The sequence below is a fragment of the Miniopterus schreibersii genome, assembly GCF_964146895.1.
Source record: "Miniopterus schreibersii genome assembly, chromosome: 13".
In the NCBI taxonomy this organism is placed as follows: Eukaryota; Metazoa; Chordata; class Mammalia; order Chiroptera; family Miniopteridae; genus Miniopterus; species Miniopterus schreibersii.
In genome coordinates this window covers 30,714,243-30,731,851 of record NC_138113.1, presented here as the reverse complement: position 1 = coordinate 30,731,851, position 17,609 = coordinate 30,714,243, and the positions used below count along the sequence as shown (strand labels likewise).

The 17,609-nt window shown below is 34.9% G+C and overlaps 1 protein-coding gene across 11 annotated transcripts in view; it reads right to left on the bottom strand.

The window, feature by feature from the left end:
* VRK2 (VRK serine/threonine kinase 2) overlaps positions 1-17,609 on the bottom strand; it is a 70,873-nt gene that overhangs the window by 40,529 nt on the left and 12,735 nt on the right. For all 11 annotated transcript variants that reach the window (XM_081156361.1, XM_081156353.1, XM_081156356.1 and 8 more), the window contains exons 3-7: positions 12,421-12,470; positions 11,611-11,680; positions 9,923-10,010; positions 8,295-8,400; positions 6,803-6,895 (exon numbers count right to left, since the gene is read on the bottom strand). In XM_081156361.1, coding sequence (XP_081012487.1) covers positions 6,803-6,895; positions 8,295-8,400; positions 9,923-10,010; positions 11,611-11,680; positions 12,421-12,470 — 407 coding nt within the window. The remainder of the gene's footprint in view (positions 1-6,802; positions 6,896-8,294; positions 8,401-9,922; positions 10,011-11,610; positions 11,681-12,420; positions 12,471-17,609) is intronic.

Below are 17,609 nucleotides of genomic sequence, written 5' to 3'. Positions count from 1 at the left end.
AGAGTACAGTATACAATACATGTAACGTACAAAATATGTGTTAACCAACTGTTTCTGTTATCAGTAAGGCTTCCGGTCAACAATAGGCTCTTGTTTTGAAGTCAACAGTCATAAGCAGATTTTCGACTACACAGAAGTGGGGGTAGGAGGTGTCAGTGCCCCACACTGTTCAAGTGCCAACTGTACCTGCTATGTGAAAGCATTCAGTGCTTTACAGAAGTCAAATCATTTGACCCTCGTGACCCTCGAGGGAGTTATTTTAAGATACTCGAGGATGAAAAATAGGATGAGTAAGGTTAGGTACTCTGTGCAGAATAAACTTATAATAACTGGCAAAGCTGAGATCTGAATCTCAATCAGTTTGACTGGAAGACTGAGTACTTTCCCACATACAGGAAGGGGAGATGACATAATCACATCCACAAGCCTAGAGGTAACAGGTTCTCTGACAAAAGTATATTAGATTTACATTTAATAGTATTTTAGAGCAAGGAGAGGTTATTTCTAATTGGGGCCTCAGAGAAAAAAGAGTTGGGCCTTGAAAAATATCTAATATTTCCACAAATGGAAACAGGGAAGAAGAAATAACACAAGAAGGAAAGCCAGGGCATGGGTCAGCGTGTGCTGGGAGCCGAGAGGTTACTGGACACAACACAAGCGAGAAAGTCTGGTTAACGTCAGCGTACAGAAAGCTTTGGAAACCACACCAAGAAGCTGGGCAAACAGAAGTCCCTGAAGGTTTTTTCAAGGAACAGTATTATCAGCAGTGGCAGCATCATGAGTAAATGGAAGCAGAGAGTCCACTTAGGAGAATATAATAAACAGTCCAGGCAGGAGGCAACGGGAGAATAGACTGGGGTACTGGTGAGCAACGGGAGGGAGGCAAAGAGAGCAACAAGTTACTACAAACACAACCCCGTGATTGAATCCAGAGTATAATCCTATCCACCTGATATCACAACACTTTAAAGCGGCCATACCAGCCCGGCTGGGCGTGGCTCAGTGGTTGAGCGTCGACCTGGGATCCAGGCTATCGGCATTCGATTCCCGGTCAGGGCACATGCCCGGGTTGCGGGCTCGATCAATGACTCTCTCATCATTGATGTTTCTATCTCTCTCTCTCCCTCGCCTTCCCTCTCTCTGAAATCAATAAAGATATATTTTAAAAAAATAAAAAAATAAAGTGGCTGCACCAGCTGTGCCATCTAGTAATATTACGGTAGTATCAGGCTAAGACATAGAGGACTGCTCTGGAGATAATGAAATACAGACATATGTGTTACCAGGAGTAAATTTTATGTGTGTTCGACAAAGGAAACGCTACCTCTAAATGGTAAACATATCATGTACACATATCATGTAAAATTCTTACAAACACATTCACACTCCATCTTACAAGTAACTGTGATTGATAAATGGATTGTGTTAGAATTCCCTCTAGCAAACAGTGAACACACAGCTTTAATGAGGCTTATGACCCTACCCTGCGGATATCCTAGGGAATCTAAAAGTGAGTATCTGTCACAAGATACAGGTCAGTTGCTACAACTGCTCCCAGAACATTAAATTTTGCCTAAATGTAAACTTTTTAACTTCCTTAGCTATGCAACAATACGCAAGACACTAGGAAACATTATTAGAAACATTTCCTTCTGCAATGAGCTTGAAAAAGACGTTTGCAGACAATCACAGAATTTTAGAGCTAGGAGGGACTTTTGAAATCACCTATTCAAAATCCCACATTTTATACACTAGAAAGCCAAAATCCACAGAGATTTAAATCATTTGCTGAAGACCGCAATCGTGCTCAATATCAGACCTGGGACTACAGCTGGATCTCCTGACTTTCAGTACAGCACAACCTGAAGTCATGACAGGTTTCCTAGGTCACATTTATCACCCCAGATACGGACATGAAAAAACTGTCCTTCTCTATCTCTGAGGCCTCCTCTTCAACTGAACAGGCGGTTTGGGGGCAGAAAAACCTGAAGCGTGGTGGGGTCCGGCCACTAAGTGACATGACGGGTACCTGCATCGAGACTGGCCTCCTGTCCCGAGAAGTCAGTGAAGTATTTCTTGAAGGACTATTCCAAAAGGACACCAAGCTATGTGTTGTGAGGAATACAAAAGAAAGAAGTGCACCTACCTACAGGCCTCAAGGAGTTCATTCTAGTTCAGGACATAAGACAACACAGACAAGTGAGACCTGAGTGCTCCTGTGTTTAAGTACACATTAGAAGCTAAAGGAAATCACAAAAGGAGATCAGTAGAGACCAGAACCATTAAGAAAGGCTTCCCGTAAGAGGAGGAATAGAAGCTGGTGCGAAAACAATGTGCTTCTGATCAACCAAGGCGTGGCGTTCCATATGTGAAAGCACCTGCACCACTGAAATTAAAAAGTGTGTAGAAACCTTGCTTTACTTAAAACAGTTCAACTTGCTTCACTAGTGACACTGGTGGCACAACTAAATGGGTAGTACTTAGTTGGCAAAACCACCACTCAATATCATTCCTGGTAATACCATTATAAGCAATGAAATCAGAAAGCACATTCATTTTCCAAATGCTACATCAGAATCCATAAGCGTAACTTTCTAACAATCAATTGTGCAACACTATATTATATTCCAAAGTCTCTCCCTTCCACTCTCTCTGAAAAACAACGGGAAAAAATATCCTAGGGTGAGGGGTTAAAAATAATAACAAAATAAAAGATAAAAAACATCTGGCTAAATGAAGGAAGCAAGACAAAAAAGAGTACATATCCAGTAACTTAATTTATATGACATCCCTAAAAATGCAAAAAATATCGGGGCAGAAATCACTCCCAGGGACTGGGGGTGAGACAAGGGTACTGACTGCAGCAGAGTAAATAAGAGAACTTTTGAGAATGACAGAAATGCTCTGTATCTTGATTATAATGGTGGTTATATGACATACATGTGTCAAAACACATCAAACTATATATTTGAAAGGGTGAATATTACTGTTTGTAAATTACATATTAATAAACCTATCCTTTAAAAAAGTATGCAGACTTGTAAAGGCTCTTAATACATATTGCCAAATTGCCCTTTCATTAACTTAATTTCTTCTACTCCCACTGATTTACATTCCCACTGGCATTCTATATCTCATCAGCCTTGATCTAATCAGATTATTATTTTTAGACCTTTCCCAACTGTTTTTGTTTTTTTTACCTTTATTGTTAAAAGTATTACAGACGTCCCCCTTTTACCCCACTGACCCCTCTCTCCCACCCCCAATGCACCCCCAGGCACTCACCACACTACTGTCTGTGTCCATGGGTTATGTGTGGACACATATAATTCTTTGGTTAATGCCCCCTTCCCTCAGAGATTCGTTAGTTTCCAACTGATAATTTCTTTTAAAATGTTGCCTCACTGTTTTGATTTGCTTGTCTCTTAGTTTTTAGTGATAGTGAACTTTTTCTCATCCATTTCTTGGAGAGTCCTATTTCTTCTCTGTTCTGTCTATTCATTCCTTTTAGTCACTATTTTAACAAAGTATGTGGTGTTTTTATTAACTTTTTAGATCTTGCTATATATCCTCAAATATGTGTTGTAATGTAAGTTCCCACTTTCTCATTTGCCTTTTATTTTTTCAATTTTTAAAATATACAGACAGCTTAAAATTGGAAACTTCTCAGTATTTTCTAAGATTTTTTTCTGTTGTACATTTAGAAACTTCTTTCCTCATGTAAAGTTCAGTTAAACATTCAACTATATTTTTTGTAACTTTCTTTTAAAGACTATTTTTTTTAACTTTTTAAATCTTTCCTAATACGGTGGCTACTAGCCACACGTGGTTATTAAAATTTAAATTAATTACCATTAAGCTTTTCCCCTATGTTTTCTACTAGTTTTATCATTTCAGGTCTTACATTTAAGTCTTTAATCCACTTGGAGCTAATTTCTATGTATAGTGTAAGATAAGAGTTTAATTTCATTCTTTTGCAAGTGGATATCCAGCTTTCTCACTGTATATTCTTAGTGCCCCGGTCAAAGATCATTTGACCCTGTATGCCTGGGTTTATTTCTGAGCTCCCTGTTCTGTTCCATTGGTCTGTCTGTTTTTATACCAATAGCATACTGCTTAATTACTTTAGCATTGTAACATAGTTTAAAATCAGGAACTATAATGTCCCCAGCTTTTTCCTTTCTCCAGAGTTCTTTGACTATTCAGGGTTTTATGTGGTTCCTTACAAATTTTAAGATTGTATTTTCTATTTCTATGAAAAATGACATTGAAATTTTGATAGGGATTGCACTGAATCTGTAGACTGCTTTGGGTAGTATGGTTATTTTAATAATATTAATTCTTCCAATCTATAAACACAAGTTTTAGCAATGATTTTTTGCAATTTACACCAAAAGCAAAAACAACAAAACAAAACAAACAAACAAGACTACATCAAACTAAAAAATTGTACACAGCAAAGAAAACCATCTACAAAAAAAGGGCAATCTATGGAATGGGAGAAAATATTTACAAACCATATATCTAATAAGGGGTTAATAGCCAAAATACATAAGAACTCATTAACAACAACAAAAACAAACCCAAATAACCCAATTAAAGACTGGGCAAGGAACCTGAGTGACATTTTCCTAAAGAAGACATGCAAATGGTCAACAGGTATATGAAAAGGTGCTCAACATTATTAATAGCCAAGAAATGAAAATCAAAGCCACAATAAGACATCACCTCACACCTGTTAGGGTGGCTATTATCAAAAATACAAGAGATAAGATTGGTGAGGGTGTGGAGAAAAGGGAACCCTGTGTACTGCTGGTGGGAATGTAGATTAGTAGTTATTATAGAAAACAATATGGAGGTTCCTCAAAAAAAATGTAAAAAATAGTACTACCATATGATCCAACAACCCCACTTCTGGTATATATCCAAAGTTAAAGAAATCACTATCTTGAAGAGATATCTGCACTCCCGTGTTACTGCATCATTATTCATAAAAGACATGGAAACAAAACTTAGTGTCCACTGATGGATAAATGAATCAAGAAAATGTGACATATATAACGTGCAGTGGAATATTATTCAGCCATAAAAAAGAAAGAAATATGTTATTCGTGACACCATGAAAGAACCCAGAGGACATATGCTAAGGAAATAAGCCAGACACAGAAAGACAAATACTGTATGATCTCACTTATATGCGGGATGTGGAGAAGTGAAACTTAAAGAACCAGAGAGTAGAACAGTGGCTGTCAGAGGCTGGGGGGTGGAGGAAATGGGGAGATGCTGGGCAAAGGGTACAAGCTTTTAGTTAGAAGATGAGTAAGTTCTGAGAATCTAATGTACAGCACGGCGATGATTGTTAATAATGCTGTATACTTCAAATTTGCTAAAAGAGTACGTCTTAAGTGTTCTTACCACAAAACTAAATGGAAAAAAGGTTAACTATGTAAGGCAATGAATGTGCTAACTTGATTATGGAATCACTTTAAAAAATTTTTAGAACAGTTTTAGATTCAATTTTGGTAAATTTAGAACAACTTAGGCAAAACTGAGCGGAAAGTACAGTGAGTTCTCATATACCCACTACCTCCCCCCACCTCAAAAACAGCCTCCCCCACCAACAACATCCCACACCACAGTATACATATGTTACAACGGGTAATTCTACATTGACACATCGTCACCAAAAGTTTACAGTATACATCAGAGTTCACTCTTGATGTTGTACATTCTGTGGGCTTTGACAAATGTATAATGACATGTATACGCCACTGCAGTATAATACAGAAGTTTCATTTCCCTAAAAATCCTGTGCTCCACCTATTCATCGCTCCCTCCCCTCTAACTCTTGGCAGTCACTGATCTTTTTAATGTCTCCATAGTTTTGCCTTTTCTAAAATGTTATGTAACTAGAGTTATACAGGTTTTCATTTAGTAACATGCATTACTTATGGTTCCTCCACGTCTGTTCACTGTCTTGCTCATTTCTTCTTAACACTGAGTATTACTGCCCTATCTCAATATGCCACAATTTATCCATTCACTTATTAAAGGACATCTTGGTAGCTTCATTTTTTGGCAGTTACAAATAAAGCTGCTATACACATCTATGTGTAGGTTTCTGTATAGTTTGAAGTGTTCAGCTTTGGGGAAACACCAAGGAGTATAACTGCTAGATCATATGTTAAAAATATGTTCACTTTGTAATAAACCACCAAATCATCTCCCACAGTGGTCAAGCCATTCTGCACTCCCAACAGCAATGAGTAAGAGTTCCTGTTGCTCCAAGTTCCTGCCAGCATTTGGGGGTGTAGCCACATTTTAAATGTGTAATGGCCACATGCAGGTAGTGGCAACGGTACTGGACAGTAATATACAGAGTATGTCCATCAACAAAGAAAGTTATATTGGAAATGCTGCTCTATTTAAAACTTAATTATTTACATAGTAGAGAAGCTAATGTGATAGCTTTTTATTTTTTTCTCTGCATAAAATCCATCTCTTCTCCCACTGGATATTGACGGGTCTTTGTATTTGCTCAGAAGGTCAAATTCCTATTCAGCCACTTCTTAACTATTTGCCCATTAACAAATTATTTAACCCTTCTGAGTCTCAAGTTCCCCATCTTAATTACTTATTAGTTTAGTGCATTAAGCTAGATAAGCAAGGTAAGATAAATTACAACATTCATCATATTAAGTCCTCATTTGTAAACCTGTCTCAGTTAGGAGTTTGTTTCTTGAATATCTCAGTATGGTGTTCTGAGGACCCTTTCTTTATGAAAGCAAAGCTTAATATTTACCTGATCTGGATTTTTGTAACCCAAAAGTAGATTTGCTGCTTTTATGTCACCATGAACATATTCATTTTCATGTATATATTCCAGTACATCCAACTGTGAAAAGAATTGCATAAGGTTATACCCATGTCTATTTAGAACCTATGATCAACTTGCACATTTGAGTTTAGAATAACATGTAATTTTATTTTTTCATATTAACAATGACAAAGTGACATACTTCACAATTCTTTATTTATCTTTTTTTTTTTTCTTTTTTTTTAAAAATATATCTTTATTGATTTCAGAGAGAGGAAAGGAGAGGGAGAGAGAGAGACAGAAACATCAATGATGAGAGAATCACTGATCAAGCCCACAACCTGGGCATGTGCCCTGACCGGGACTCGAACCCTGATCACCTGGATCGTAGGCCGAAGCTCAACCGCTGAGCCACGCCCAGCCGGGCTATTTATCTTTTCTTAAATATCACATATCCTGGCTGCTCATCCTGGGAAAAGTTGAATAAAATGACCCTCAAATATCAAGTGTTTTAACTGAACTTCTGACGAAAGGAAACCAAGATTCAACAGCACCTATGCCTGGTGGCCAAATCATACTGTGCAAAGAGGAGAAACACAGTAAAATCTGAGATCTAAAGTGAAATAATTAAGAAGCCCGCTCAGCAATTCCTTATCCAAAGAATAATTATAAATCAAGTTCCAGGGACCCCAGGACAAAACACCATGTCCATGAGCACAGAGAAAGGCATTCTCCCTCTGTAGTAACAGAATAAACCTTAGCTTCGTCTTGGAATCCCTTGGGCCTTGCGTGTTACCTACATCCAGTGCTCAATAAACATTTGCTGGCTGGCTAGATGGATGAATGGACAAATGGGAAAATTAATGAGTTCTACTTGCCACATCCCAACATGGCATAAATAGTCTTATTCCATTTAAAATGGAAAAAAATAAAATGGAGCTTAGGCAAACCAAACACAAACAAGATAAGACAAATATGTGGTATAAACAAAATGTGTGCATGGGTGCTATTAAGATTTCATTGCTTCTTATTTGGCAAAGTATATATTATTCATTGCCACACTAATTACTGCCACTATCCCAAACTCACAATAAAAACTTTATAGCACCCCCATACCATCATGTGTTTAGTATGGAAAATAATATAATCTGCTGTAGTTTGCATTGTTATAAATATAACTGACAAAAGAGATGTTATTCGTATAGCAATGCAAGCTTGTTCTGATATGTAAAACAAAGCTGTGCAGAAAAATCAGACCGTAGAACCAATGCCTAATTGAGTTTGTAGAGCCAAACACAGCACATTCTGTCATTTACAGAGCCCACTGTTATCAATTTCACCAAAATAGCCTCTACTCTCAATAACTGACATTTCTAGGGCAATAATCCTTCACTCTGATAATTCCACAAAGGGCAACAATTTGTAACAAGTAAATAATCTAAAAATAGAGCACATGAAATAAGTTATTCCTTCTTACCATTCGAACACCTAGGTGCAGGACAGTTGACTTTTTAAAAGTACCATTCTGGTCAGAGATCTTCTGTAAATCCATTCCTAGTCTTTCCATTACCATAAATCTGTAACTGTAAAAAGATGATGACATCTTTAATACTGTCAACAATAAAAAATAAACTTAAAAAAAGAGATCTTAAGATAGCAATGTTTCAAACTTTCTAATTATGAATTAAAACAAGAAAAAATATACCCAATCTAACAACAGAGAATGATGCAATATGCACCATGAGAGAATGAATGTACATTAATAATGCTGCCCTTTTGCAGAAAGATATTATTTAGTATTTTACTTTGCAGTTAGTTTCCTAGAGGAGAATGCTGGGCTGAACCACCCACACTGAGATCATGAAAAAAAGTCTTTCTAAATCTAATAGTCCTGAATCTAGTTCATTTTGACTCCATCACCTTCTCACCATAGAGCCTGAGCAAATTGTCTATACATAAAATTATATTTATATTTGTTTTTGACCTAATAAAATCATATTTACTGTCTCTATACATTTGTAAACATGCTTTTTTAGAAATGCACTTTTCCCTTTCTTCTGTCTGGCACCCTCTACCCTTCTTCTCTTCTGTCTGGGACCCTCTACCCTTTTCTTCCCTTCACTTACCCACATAGGACCCTAGTCTAAGTCTATCTGTGTATAGACACACAAACACAGGCATATAGAAACCTTTGTCTTTTTTCCATAAAAATGTGATCTTATTTTATGCACTTTACTGCATCATACGTTTTTCAGTAGCATCTCAGTGAAATCCTTCCAAGGCAACTGGTATAGCTCTAACTGATTTACTTAATGAGCTGCATAATATTGCATGATACGAATGTAGCTTGATTAGCTCTTCAGTCCCTTCTTGGCAGCCCTTTACTTTGTTACAAGACTACTGTTCATTTTGTTTTTTATTTATACATGATGATTAGTTATATTTGGTAGTTTTAAAATTATTTCTAAAAATTATTTGTTTTGCCTCTTTTCAAGAGATAGCACTTCATAATTCTCGTCTTTTGAGTATGGGGTACATTTAGTGACTTGCTCCTCGAAAAGAGAATACAGTAGAAATGATAGGCTATTACTTCTCAGATTAGACCATAAAAAGACTGTGACTTTCTTCTTGGATGCATGCTTGTGTGTGTGTATGCATGTGCATGTGCTCTCTTCCTCCCTCTCTTCAGTTATTTGCTTTAGGGGAAGCCAGCTGCCATGTCTTTGTAACACAATGGGGCAGCCTACGGAGAGACCTACATGGTGAGACTATGAGGACTGCCAACACTTACATGAGTACATTTAGAAGCAGATCTTAGGCCTGCCAACAGCCACATAAGTGACCTTTAAAGCAGAACCTTCCCAGTCTAGCCTTGAGATGACTGCAGCCCAATAGACAGCTGACTACATCCTCATAAGAAGTCCTGAGCTAGAACGATTCACTTAAGCCAGGTACAGATAACTGACCCACAGAAATTAAGATAATATCAGTTTGTTGTTAGAAGCCACTACAGTTTGGATAATTTGTCATATAGCAACAGATAATTAAGAGACCACATAAGTAATAGTGATTGGATGATATTTAATTATAATAATTCCATTTTACCTTCTTCCATTGAATTCAGTAAGACCAGATCCATAAAACACAGGAATTCCTAAATAATCAAGTTGTTTTCGTTCTATCCATTTTTTGACTGCAAAGACAAATTTAACAGAAAAAAAAAAGTTTTTATAAAGGTATTTCTTACTTTTACATTAATGCTAAAACCTATTTAGCTAACCTAAATAAAAATTAGACCTTCCTAAAAAAATTTTTTTAGAAATTAAATATATCTAATGGCTTCAAATTTCATTTATCACTATAATTAACACAAATACATATAAATTTTATTTTTTATTATTTTTTAAAAAATATTTTTATTGATTTCAGAGAGAGGAAGGGAGAGGGAAAGAGAGATAGAAACGTCAGTGATGAGTCACTGATCAGCTATCTCCTGCACACCCCCTACTGGGGATCGAGCCTGCAACCCGGGCATATGCCCTGACTGGGAATCAAACCAATCTCCTGGATCACAGGTCGATGCTCAACCACTGAGCCACGGCAGCCAGGCCATATAGAGAAATTTTAAATTAAATAAATTATAACCAAAAGTAGTCACAGTCATAAAATGCATTATCATATACACAAATGTTTCTATTCATGAAAAAAATTAATTCCCTTATATGCTAAATTTTTAAATATAACATGCTAACCACCACAGGATCAGCAGAGAGATGGCTTTTTCTTCCTTATTACTTAAAAATCTAAAGCCACTGTAGTCAAATAACAGAAATTGGGCAGAAAAATCATCGTATTCTGAAAGCATATTACACAGAAATGGTTTTGATTAAATTTAGTTTTAAAAAAAATCAAATCCACTTAAAACAATCAGGTAACTTATTTAATTTTTCACTTTTCTACCATGTATGTTTAATGTTTAAGACATCTCTACTGATAAACAATAAGTTTAATGAATTTTATTTGTCACCCTGACATACTTAAAGCAGTCAGTAAAGACTACAGTCTTAATGCTTAGAAGGTTTTATTAGGGAGAAAAAAGTTAATTATTGAGGCAAGACTCATCATTCTTTTTTCTAAGCATAATGTAAAGGATCTTGACTATAAAGTCGTTACTCAAACCAGCTTCCTTAAAGCTTTACTCAGTCCATATAAAACTTACAGTGCTTATTAAATGCTTTTATTCTTCAGTTCTGCTCATATTCACTTCACATTCAAATCCTCTAATTGGTAGCTTTTTATATCTGATACTCAGTTCCAATTAACCTCCCGACATTCACATTTGAGCATTTTTAACTTAATTTCTAAATCTTAACATTTAATCATATCTATACACCTTACCCTAATCCATTCTAAGATCATTCCTTTTATTTATATATCTGCCCATTTTAATTATTTTTCTTGTATTCTTCCTATCCAAATGGTTTGATTTTTAAAAATTAATTTCATCCTATTATCTTTTACACTTAGAGAACTCTTGGTAGCTTGGATCAACAACACAAGATTTTATGTAAAGTAGTAGAAACAACTTTGAAATGCATAACCCATTATTACATAATATCAAAACTTGTACACCATCTGTCTTTTTTATATGTTTTAACAGTTAACTGAATCATTTTACAATAACATTTCTAATTGAAAAGAATTTTCCAGAAGGCTAGAAAAAGACAAAAATATTTACACTCACTTTAGCAAGCATATATATGGAAGTAACTTGCTTTGCTAATTTTACTTACTACATTCTTTTTTGGCAGCTCTTTGGTAAAATTTAAGTTCTGAAAATAATGGGCCATTTTCTTGATACTCCTATAAAAGAAAGAACAATTAATTTTATTTTTTTAAAATTGTAAAGATAAAATTGGTATTGCAACTGTGAAAATATGAATATACATATGTATTATACAATAGTACTTGAATCATTTCTTATAAAACACAGGCAGCAGATTTCCACTAAAAAATCTCCAAAAGAGCACTAAATAAACTTGAAGAATCTCATTTTTAAATTTAACATATTGTAATGCTATCTCTATACACTCTTACACATGAAAGTAGTCTTCTTCTTGAAAGAACTTACTAAAAGCACTGAGAACTGTACACATACACAGGCACTCAATGTGTACCAACCTGCACATCAGGGATATGGCACACTGCAGACTACCTGGTGGTTCATTCTACGTGACACCTTTCCTGAGTATCCACTATATTTCATCCACTGCACTAAGCACAGGGGATACAAACAAAAATAAAACCTCACCCCGCCTGAAATGACCATACCATTTAGGGCAGAGAGAAAGGAAAATGGGAAGTGTGGGAGGGAGCAGGAGAGGATATATAGCTGCACAGTACAAGGATTATGAGTGTTAACACAGAAGAACAAAGTTCTCTAGCCTTTACATTTTAACGATGTGAAACTGTATCATAACATTAGGTTTAACCATAAGTAAAATTATGAAAACTATGATGAGAAACATTTTTACAAAAATAAAGTAAAGCAGAAAAGAAAAAGTCAAATATATGTGAAACACACATTTAGGAGCAATACTTACCACTTTTACTACATGTCTTGCATCTTTATCTGGTTTATTTGTGGGGAAAGCTGCAGAACAAAACACAACGGGGGAAAATGATTGTTCCGAATTACTGAATGCCTGCTATATTCCAGACACTGTGCTAAGCACTTCACATATATTAGTTTATTATATCTCCCAAGAACCTTTTAATAGTAGGCATCATCTCCATTTTACATAAGATTCTACTAAGGTTTGACAAATTGAATAATTTGCTAAGAAGTAGCACACTGGGGATTTAAACTCAAATCTGTCTGACACGATAGCCCACACTCTTTACCACAAACCATATTCAAATATTCAAACAAGTAAAACCAGCAAATGATATTAATCCCACAGATCCAAATGTAGGGAAAAATATTTTCTAGATATATAGCATTAAACCCAATAAATGATATATAGTAAAATCCACTGATTCACTCTTACTAAATTAAAATCTATGATAATTCAGAAATAAAAACTGCTTCATTTTAAGTAGAAAGTTCAAACCAATTTCTACTTGGTAAAATTCTAAAATAAGCCAAGTTAAAATAAGAGCAAAGTCTTTTAAAAATTATCTTCTGAGCCTAGACATCAATTATTCCAACATTAAAGAATACATATCTCATAATATAAGCTCATTTCAAGCTATCTTACTTCATTTTATTGTTTACCACTTGCACTTTGGGCACAGTAATCCAATTTCTGAAAACTCAATTGTTAAATTTTTAGATCAAATCAATACTTTCCTCTATATTATCTAAATTATTAAAAGATCCCTCTGCTTTCAAATCTTGATCAGGGAAGTTGATGTATGTACTTATTTGAATTGTGAAGTCTAGAATTTTGTCATTCGTCTGTTCACTCTTCATCCATTTATTCCTTCATTCACCCAACTAACCGATATTTATTTACCAAGAGGCTGGAATACGCAAGGCACTGTGTTAAGCATTAGGACTATGTTTAAAGTGAAAGGGGAAAAGGCGAAACTAATATGAATACAATAGAAAATCAGCACCTAGAATGGGAACAAGATCAAATTCTTCAGGTTTACCAAAATGCTGTGTCCTCTTATCACTACTCCCAACATTTTTCCTTTTCTTTCTCCTAACTCCATCAACTGTTCTATTAATTCACATGACAGATGTAAAAAGTACATCACAACTTGACTAAAGTATATAAAGTGTACCTTAAAGTACATCACAACTTGACTAAAGTATATAAAGTGTACATGCACAATTTTCTTAACCAGTCTTCAAAATTTTGATGTCAGCAATGCTATTAGCCAGTTGAAGAAATTATTACTTCAACTTTAGTGGATATTACAGATAAATGGTGAACCCAGACCTCTTTACAGTAGCAAAGAAACTAAACTTATATCAATTAAATCTCTATTTTCATCTTTATTCATATAAAGTCATTTCATTTTCACTCATGCTATAATCCCAAGGGAATTGCAGGAGGAGTGGATTATCCACATCTAAGGAAGGGGAAAGAAAGTATACACAGAAGAAGGGATCCAGTCCTGCTATAAAAGAAGAGATGAGAATAGCCTTTCCTCCCATCTGATGATAAATTATTTTTACTAGTATGATGTTCCCTAAGGCTGGGGAGAAATTGCCCTGCCCTAACGCTGGACCACTTAGTACAGTACGGACACTAGACAACGGTCTTTGCTTTCTGAGGTATAAGCTGGTAAAAAAATTCCTGCCTCTTATCCAAAAGCAAGTGGCCACAGTAGCAAATAAATCTTTAAGCCAAACAGGATGTAAGAAGCAGAAAAGCACAAAAGGAAAATGGGGATTTCAACTAGGTAAATAATGTATAATGCTGCCATCGGGGAAAAAGATATCCAACCAGTCCAAAGTCCTACTCCTTGACGATTTCAATCAGTATATTCCCTACCACTGTATCATCTATCTGAATCTTCCTTTCACATTATTTCACATGAACATAACCATGTGTTGACATATACTTAAAACATCCCTGTACTTGTCATTTCACAGCTATACAATGTTGTCTATAAACTTCCAAGTGAGATTATATTGGAGAGCCTAAATCCAAAATCAATTGACTAGAAAGCTCTTGGAGATGGATGTTAAACAAATAAATTGTCTTAGTTACCATGGAGTTCTCTTTACAGTAATCAATCAGTTAATTAATGAAACAAATATTTATTTTCCACTGTAAGCCAAGCCACATTCTAGCTAGTGAAGTTAAATGATCACAGAAAACAGACATGGTATCTGCTTTTATAGTCCAGTGGAGAAGTCAGACATTCATCAAATATTTGTATACAAATGTAAAACTGTAATGATAATAAATGTTAAAGGGAGAGGTAGATGATGCTATGAGAATATATAATTTAATTTATATAAAAAGGAAATGCTCGAGCAAGACTGGTTGCAGAAATTGTAAAGGGCTGGATGGAAATCTAGTTAATAATTTCTAATGAAAGGTTTTTAAAAGCTTGAGGTATATATGGAAGCTAGGAAACACATAATTAGATTTGCATTCTGAAAAGATCACCAGACTGCACTATGGAAAACAGACTGAAGGGGAACCACAGTAGATACTGACAGGTCAATAAGGATTTAATTTTGGTAGATCAGAGAAGAGAGGACTATAGCTTGGACTAGAGCATCAATGTTAGATATAACAAAGAATGAGCAGATTCCAGAGACTTCAGAAACTGACAGGATTTATCAATGGAGGGAAAGAGATCTAATTTGGTAAGTTACAGCTTGATTGAATGTGTAGTTACACAAGAAGCAAATCCCTCTGAAAGAGATTCAGAAATTAGCTGATCAACTCCTACATGTCAGGCATATGAAAAAATACACATATAATAAGGGATGCTGACTATGACTCTTTCCTCAGCCATACTGACAGGTCTTGGCACACCCTCAAGTACTAGTTCTACTAAGAACAAGGAAGGCAGCTTAAAAAATCACATAAGTTTGACAGAGAACTAGGAGTTTGGGCCAGGCTGACTGATGAGGTTCATCTGACCACTGGAAGGACTGGGAGAAGTGGCTATTTTACCTAACATGCAGAAAACGATGAAGAGAGTTGAGGAAAATTAAAAAAATATATATGTTCCAAACAAAAGAAAAAGAGAAATCTCCAGAAACAGATCCTTATGAAAAAGAGGTAAGTGATTTATCTGATAGTTCAAAATAATGATTCATAAGGAAAACAACAAAGTCAGGATGCCAATGCATAAACAAAGCAAGATTTCAATGAAATGATAAAAAATATTACAAATTACCAAATTTAGAGTGAAGCATACAGTAACTGAACTGGAAAATTTAATAAAGAGTTTCAACAGCAGACTAACTCAAGTGAAAGAAAGGATCTATGAACTCAAAGGCGAAGCAGTAGAATTCACAGAATCAGAGGAACAAAATGAAAAAGAGTGAATAAAGCTTAAGGGACTTATGGGACACCATCAAGTAGACCAATTACGCACATTATAAAGGTTCCAGAAAGAGAAAAGTGAGAAAAAAAGGCAGTTTATTCAAAGAAATAATGGCTAAAACCTTCCCTGCTTGGGGAAAGGAACAGACATCCTGATCCAGGAAGCCTAGTACCAAATAAGGCTAATCCAAAGAGACCCACACTGACACATTGCCATTAAACTGTCAAAAATTACAAACAAGGACAACATCTTAGAAAGAGAAAAGAATTAAGAGAAAAGCAACTTGTTATGCACAAAAAAAAGTCCATAAGTCTAACAGTGGATTTCTTGTAGCTGAAACCTTGCAGGACAGAAAAGAGTGGGATCAAAGGAAAAAATTGCCAACCAAGGATCCTCTATTGACAAAGCTCTTCAGAATTAATGGTGAGAAAGCGTTTCCCAGTCAAACAAAAGCTGAAGAGATTTATAACCACTAGATTGGCCTTAAAAGAAATGTTAAGATAAGTTATTAAACTGACATGAAATAATGAGAATTATTAAAATAAAAACATATGAAAGTATAAAACTAGCTAGTAAAGGTAAATATACAGTTAAATTCAAAATACATTAATGTAGATAGTGGGTAAATCACTTAAAACTAGTATAAAAGTTAAAAGACAAAAGTATTTTAAAACTACAATAATTTTTAATAAATACACAGGACAAAAACATGTACATTTTGAAAAGGAAAATATAAAATGCAGGGAGGGGGGGTGTAAAAATGTAGAACTTATGTATGTGTTCAAAGTTAAACTATTATCAGCTTAAAACAGATTGTTATGTTTTATCTGAATGGTAATTATGAAACAAAAACTTATAGTAGATGCACAAAAGATAAAGAAATCAAAGCATACCACTATGAAAAAAATTATCAAATCACAAATGAGGAGAGCAAGAGAAGAAAAAAACAAAGATACTACAAAACAACCAAAAAACAATTACAAAAATGGCAATAGTAAGCACATACCTATCAATAATTACTTTAAATGTAAATATACTAATATTCCAAATAAAGACACAGAGTGGTTGAATAGATAAGAAAAAAAGACACAATTCTGTGATGCCTACATGAGATTCACATCAGCTTTAAAAACACACAGAGAGTAAAAGTGAAAGAATGAAAAACGATGTTCTATGTAAATGGTAATCAGAGTAATGCAGGAAAAGCTATACTCATCTCTGACAAAACAGAATTTAAACCAAAAACTGTTATGAGACAATGAACAAAGATTTTATATCATTTACATAACAATAAAGGGATCAGTTAATCAAGGGAATATAAATTGTAAATATTTATGTACCCAACATGGATGTGCCTAAATATGTAAAGCCAGTATTAACCAAACTAAAAGGGGAAATAGACAGCAATATAATAATAGTAGGGACCTCTGATACCCTACTTTCAATGATATTCTTTAAAGGAGGATTTCAGACTGTTTTTATCTAATGTAGCAACTGACAATTATATTATAATCCAACACCATGAATTTATATTATTGTTATTCTTCTTTGCTTCTCCTTCACCAATTACTTACTGGTTGTCCAACATATTACACATTTTATTCCATTTTATAAGAGACTATCTTTCAGTCCATTTATCTATTTCTCAAACACTCTTAACAGTGATATACTCTAATTCAGATGTTTTCATTATTAGTATTATTACCTAAATACATTTTGAGCTTGACTAAAGGGTTGATATAGAATGCAACTTTTTAAACTTTTAACC